General features: G+C 38.3%; 1 protein-coding gene across 1 annotated transcript in view; it reads right to left on the bottom strand.

Moving 5' to 3' along the window:
• Positions 1 to 3315: 3315 nt before the first annotated feature.
• LOC111329397 (uncharacterized) overlaps positions 3316 to 6953 on the bottom strand; it is a 16661-nt gene continuing 13023 nt past the window's right edge. The window contains exons 16-19 of the mRNA XM_022934096.2: positions 6695 to 6804; positions 5957 to 6061; positions 5150 to 5280; positions 3316 to 4688 (exon numbers count right to left, since the gene is read on the bottom strand). Coding sequence (XP_022789831.2) covers positions 4505 to 4688; positions 5150 to 5280; positions 5957 to 6061; positions 6695 to 6804 — 530 coding nt within the window. The 3' untranslated portion in view covers positions 3316 to 4504. The remainder of the gene's footprint in view (positions 4689 to 5149; positions 5281 to 5956; positions 6062 to 6694; positions 6805 to 6953) is intronic.

Consider the following 6953-nt stretch of genomic DNA (forward strand, 5'->3'; position numbering starts at 1 on the left):
CGGCCATTGACGTACGTCACGCAGTAAATCTCATTTTTGATTTTGGGTTTAATTTCTAAAGAAAAAATTAGATTAGAGAGGTTGACTGGGAATCTGTCGGTGGAAACTAATGGTTGGTCAGTTGTAAACGATCTCTGGACAAGTTTCAAAGGCTCATTTGTGTCCATTGTGGATAAGCATGCCCCATTGATAACTAAAAAGGTACGTGGTCTTACCTGTCCTTGGATGAATGGATCGATTAAACATGAAATTGGTCAGCGTGAGTTCCTGTTAAATAAAGCTAGGCGTTCAAATTTGGATGCATCTCCGGAGACCCAGGGGTTGTGAGTCGATTTCAAGTTAAGGGCAGAAGAGCTCTTCTGCCCTTAACTTGAAATCGACTCACAGCCCCTGGGTCTCCGAGGATGATTTGGATGAAGAGTGGTCGGCGTTTAGGAGATCTCGAAATCGTGTTACAAAACTTGTCCGTGATTCAAAAAGTAAATATAGCAGAGAACTCATTGATGAAAACAGTGACGATCCTAAAAAGTTTTGGAAAACCATTAAGCAGATCATGCCTGGTCAGAAAACAAAGCGTGTTACCAGTATTGATGTTAATGGAACTCAAATTTACGTTGACAAGGAAATTGCAAACAGCTTGAATAATTTCTTGACCAAAACTGTGGACAGGCTCGTTCAAGTTTTTGGACGATGTCTACCATCTGCACGATCGTTCGAATTTCTGATGTCAGGTCCATCGTACACTTTCCGTTTTGAGGAAGTATCTGTCGATTTCATCCGTGATCAATTACGGAAGCTCAAAACCAAAAAATCTGTTGGACTTGATCAGTTACCTGCACGTCTGTTAAAGGATTCAGCTGAAATAATTGCTAAACCGATGACTACTCTTATTAACGCTTCTTTGATTTATGGATACGTCCCCTCTGAATGGAAATGGGCACGTGTAAATCCTTTGTTCAAGATGGCAAATCAAATGACATGGATAATTATCGACCGATATCTGTACTACCGACCATATCTAAGGTTCTGGAAAGAGTAGTTCACACGCAGTTATATGATTTTCTGGCTGGAGAAAAGTTATTGAGTCCCTACCGATGTGGCTTCCGTAAGGGCCACTCTACTGATTTGGCTGTCTTATCATTCACTGACAGCATAAGGCGCAATATGGATCAGGGTCTACTAACTGGTACAGTTTTCATCGATTTGCGAAAAGCGTTCAATACAGTGGACCATGACCTGCTACTGGAGAAACTCACGATGGGATATGGAGTCACTGAAAAAGAGCTTGGATGGTTTAGGGATTACCTAACCGACAGACGACAAGTGGTGACAGTCCAAAGTTCTCTGTCAGACCCTTGTGATGTTGCTTTTGGTGTGTAGCAAGGTTCAATCCTTGGACCATTGTTGTTTGTGCTGTTCATCAATGATTTACCTACTACTATCAGCAAATGTAATATATTATTATACGCTGATGATGCTGTTGTTTTTGCAGCCCGCAAGGACATTAAAATCTTGGAGGAAATTTTGAATGCAGAACTAGACGAAGTGAACAAATGGACTCTCAGTAATTTTCTTCTTATCAACAAAAGAAAAACAGGATTTGTAATTTTTGGAACTGATGCTAGGCTTTCTAAAGCTACTGACACAGTAGTTTTCAAAATAGGTGATTATGAAATGAATAGAGTTTATGATTTTAAGTATTTAGGCATCGTTCTTGACGATAGTCTTACGTGGAAAGACCATGTTCGTTATGTTATTTCTAAGGTTGGTAAAAGAGTTGGTGCCTTAGGGCGCCTTAGAAGGAATATCACTATATATATGCAGCTCTTGAGATGTATAATTCATTAATTTTGCCCAGTTTTGATTATTACGATGTTGTTTGGTCCAGCTGCAATAAAGCAGATATGGAAAGTCTCGAATCTTTGCAAAGGCGGGCCTCGAAAATTATAGTTAAATCTAATTGGGGTACAACATCCACCGACTATCTTAATTTTCAGAGTTTAGAAGATCTCCGTAACGCTCATATTTTAGGTTTAGTGAAGAAGTGTTTAAATAATAATGTACCACAGTTTTTAAAAAATTATTTTAAGTTGAATAAGGAAGTCATTTCAAGAGAAACAAGAAGAAGCAATTTTATATACTTACCTTCAGTAAGAACTGAGACCGCCAAGAAAAGTTTTTATCATAATGGCTCAGTTGTGTCACGGTATAATAATTATTTATTAAATAAGAATCAGTTTTAATTGTTATACTGTACTATTTTAACTTAGTTACTTAGTTTCTTATTATTTATTTTTAAAACTTTTTGTTAGTTTTTAATTTACGGCTCCTATTGATAACAGATATACCTTTAAGTATTGTGAAGGGATTACCCTAGTTAAATAAAGGTTAACTACTACTATGAGCAGAAATTCCACTGTTTTCCAAACATCTCAGACTTTGGTAGTTCTTTGAAAGAAAAGGCGACAAGCTTTCACGCCCTCACTGCCCTTGTCCAGCGGGACGAATGCTTGCTTATGTCAATCAACAAAAAAAAAATTTATCTCCCTTGACTCAGAATAGACATCTGTGGGTGTTAACCGGTTTAATCAGCTTGTTAGGCTTTTAAAGTGGTCTGACTTTTTGACATTGTGTCTGGTCTAAGGGGCCGACCATTTAACTTTTGAGGGGGGGTGGGTGATTTCTAGTCATCAAGAAATTTTTTTCCAGCAATCTGCTGTGCAGGATATTTTTTCCGATTTTTTGGTACATTTTTCTGTTACATTTGGGCTGCATGCAATTTTTTTCTTCCAGAAAGCGCTTGCAGGAAATTTTTTTTCAAAATCACCCACCCCCCCTCAAAAGTTAAATGGTCGGCCCCTTATCGAACTTCGTTCCAACAATGCATAATGCTCGCGCAGTGCAAGACAAAATGATCACGATGATATTTCTTGAGGACCAGCAATGAGACGAACTTCTCACTCCTTTTTAAAGTGGAATAAATCCTAGCACCGTCTACAGGGCTGCAACCTTAATGAAAGATAAGGGGAACTTTTATTAAAATCCTGTACCTTACGGTATTCGTGTTACACACTGAACTGCTCCAAATCCAGTCCCCCTCCCCCACCCCAAACCTCGTCTCTTCCCTCCTGAAAAGTCTGCAATAAAGGCTTCTGATGGCCAGAATTTTATCACAGAAATGTTAAGACGGGGTCTCCTTGGGAGATCAACTCAGTCGAATTTTTAGAAGCAAAATCATTCAACACTGCAATCATATTACCAAACAGAGTCCACTCTTTCCACAGAGATCGCGACTGGATTAACAAAAGCAAAGCATTTTTTTTCCAGATAGGTTACTTTTAATGCACTTTACTATCAAAATGTTTAAGAGTACTATACAATCGGTACAAAAATATTTGAGTTCGATCAACAGGTGTATGGCTTGTCAGTAAGATTTAACACCAGACGCTTTCTTAGGGCCGTTTTGGCGGCAACTAAACCTATTTGTGCTTGCTATAAATACCTTTTTACACTTAAATAACCATTTGCGTCAACTAAACCAGTCAGACTTGTTCGTTCATTACCTATATACACTCAAAGGCTATTGTGGAAAAAGAATGCCAACGCAGAAAAGTCACAACAAATTTGTTATCCTCGGTAAGAATGTGTGCGTGTGAGACAGAGAGAGACTGAAATGTTTTGGACAGAAGCTTTTGACAAGTAGATGGGGAGTCAGTTGACTCATATGAGTGGAATACATATTGTTGGGAAAACAGCCCGGCAACTTGATGTGTAAGAACTAAGATACTTGGTTGCCCAGTATTTCAACCAGGAAGGGAAGGTAAAAATTTTCAAACAATAACGAACCCGTTCTGTAATCGACGCTGTTTCTATAGCAGTAGTAATCTTTCTCCGCGCGACCTGAACCTGACACTCAACCTTTTCACTCCCCTAAGAGTGACCAGCACCCAATTTCTCCTCACAATATCAGCCCTGGAATCACACGTCAAGGTCATGAGAATAAAGGAAATGATCATAAAGTAAAGAAGCTCTTGATTATTCAACAAATTCTCCTTGTCAGCACCTTGGGAAATGTATGGAGATGTATGAAGAATATGCATACTGATGTGTTACGGTGTTAAGTGTTGAACGCTGCATTCCTCTACGAGAAGTTTTACACCGATACAGTTTCAAATTCGTCTCATGAAGTTCTGTGCTGTTCTTCGATGATTAAAAATGAGCTGATTCACTCTCACTGTATTGCAATGTTTGCATATATACACTTTACTTATTTCAGTTACCTGTGAGTGAGTACAAGCCTATAATATGTAGACATGTAGAGCTCAAATCATGGTCTTGTCTATCTTTCCTATCTTTCGTTATTCTTTCTATTTGCTACATTTCCGGCTCTAAGAAGGTAATTAAAAAAAAAAAAAAGAGCTTTAACACAGTGGATGTACATGTAAAAGGCTTCTTTTCCACCCCCAAATTCCACCCCTACATTCTATAGTACCCATCACGTGGTTCAAAGAGCTTTCTTAGTTGGTAGGTCTGTGGCAAGAGATTTGGATTTGTTTGAATCAGTAGTTTGTTTGACATTGTGCAGTATCATCAGTCCGTGATCTGCCATGCGCCAAGCATCTCGATCTGTAGACTCATTTCTGATGTGGATTAACACTTCATCCAAGCCAAGTTCGGTAATTTCGTCCCTGAGTGAAAGGAGAAAAAAAAAATTAAACACAAACAATCAGAGCAAGTGCTTTTCTTGGGTTCTGTTTCCTAATCAATACTATATCAAGCAGACACGTAAGGGGAATAAAGTAAAATATTAATTAGGGGACTAATAGTTGATCAAATACCAAATTCTCCAAACTAACTTCATAAAAATAGTATGGGAGACAGTAAGGAGAATTATTAATGAGATCTCGGGAGTGGAAAGATTAAATGCCATTCTTTCCTGTCACTTCCTGTGGAACCAGTAACTGAAGGTACGTGAGCCACTAACGATCACTTTGACCTTGAAAAAGCCTTTCTCCCACGGTTTTTCTCTAATTTTTCCTCAACATCAAGGAAACGCGATTTACTGAACTTTTCGTGCAAACTTTCGTTGGGAACGAGTCTTAATACTATGGTAGAATATACTACACTTCTTTTCGTGCACACCACTTACTTGTTCTCGTGTGAGTCTATCATGGCCAGGATAATCTTGGCCACTACATTCTGTAGCAGAGGATCCAAGCTGTAGGCCAACTCCATCAAACAAAACTTCAAGTTCTCAGCCTCAACAAGTTTCTGACAGGCCTGAAATTATGAATAAACATGGTATAGTTTGTTAGGTAAACTGTGAAGGCGCTCTAGTTTGACATGTTTTAGTAACTTATTCTTTCATTCTTTCACCCTTTGACGCCTAACGTTGCCTAGCATCTAATTTCTACTGACAACAACATCTTTGAATCACACATCAACGTCACGAGAATGAAGGGAATGATCATTAACGAAAGAGGCTCTTGATTGTTAATCAAATTCTCCTTGTAAGCACCATAGAAAGTGTATAGAGAACAGTATGAAGAATATGTACACTGATGTTTGGGTGTTAATGGTTCAAAGAAAAGTTAGTCGAACGTTTTGGTCATTACTACCCCAACGAAGCTTAAAAATAAAATAAGAATTAAAAAAAAAACAAAAAAAACAGTTAATGCACTTGAATATAATCCATTTCAAACAGAACGTTTTAAAAAATTATCCTATGGTATGTAAACTTGTCGTTTATCGCACCGATTTGCCCACAGAACGTCATCGTCTCGTATCCCCAGTATTCAAAGATGGTTACATCGAAAGGTAAACTGATAGGAAAGCACAGTCTAATCCTTTGATGTGTGCGGAATTTTTTCGATTTTTAACTGAAACTTCAATCTGTAAATTTCAAGATTACCTATCGCTGAACTTTGTACAGACAAGTCGTATCTTTGTTACTTACCAGCTCACTTTCAGCGTAATAAAGAATAATCTTTCCTGCCAGCAAGAACAACTGTTCATCATCTGTCAGATTAGGAAGAGACAGCAGCAACTCCAGCAGGGAATCCTGAAATCAATTAAACACAACACGACCTCAATAGTTGATCGCGACATCCTTCCTCTTGCCTACAGTGCAGGCGTCTTAATGGGGAGGGCGAGTTATCGTTTTAAACTCAAACGATAAAAAACGCCATTTTATGCCATGATTGATCACGTAGTGCACAAAAACTCGCTCAAAAACAGTACAAACATTGATTTTAGGAGATAACCATAAATCAAATATTACTTGAAAGATTATTCTTAGTTTCATTTGAGTAGTTCCGTGTTAGACCGTTCAATACCTACATACATACTTTATTGGCTCGTCCCCAAGGGGCTTTTCAGAGTCAAATCTACATTACACGAATAAAACCTAAGTACATAAAAGGATAAAAGATAAAAATTAACTAAAGCAGTCATTAAGGAAAGGGTGACCACGACCGATTAATAGAGGTGAAAATTACAGTGATTAAGGGGAAAGAAATTCGGGACTCTGACAGCCGAACTCTGACTAATACGGTGCCGCTTTAATACAGGTTCGACTGTACAAGAAGTTCGTCCCAAGCTCCCCCTTATACTCCAATTCACTTTCAAGGAAACGATTTGCTAGTGTATTAAATTTAAATACGTAACAATTGGAAAACCAGGATGCACAACCTACATGCGTAACAATGACATCAGAATTCTCTATGGCCAACAGCTCCAGTGTTTGAAGAGCAAGTCGCTGCGTTTCTGCATCTCGAAGTTTGCACAGATGCACAAGTGAAGTAGCTACAGAGAAAATCAAGGCTGCTATTTAACCGATCGGCAGATTTAAAAGAAAAAACAATATTTGGTATGGTTTTTAATTTCTACTAAAAAATTTAAAGCGTCAAGTTATTCGATTATGAACTGTCTCATAAGCTAACCCTAACCCGTAA

The sequence above is a fragment of the Stylophora pistillata genome, chromosome 8, assembly GCF_964205215.1.
Source record: "Stylophora pistillata chromosome 8, jaStyPist1.2, whole genome shotgun sequence".
NCBI lineage: Eukaryota > Metazoa > Cnidaria > Anthozoa > Scleractinia > Pocilloporidae > Stylophora > Stylophora pistillata.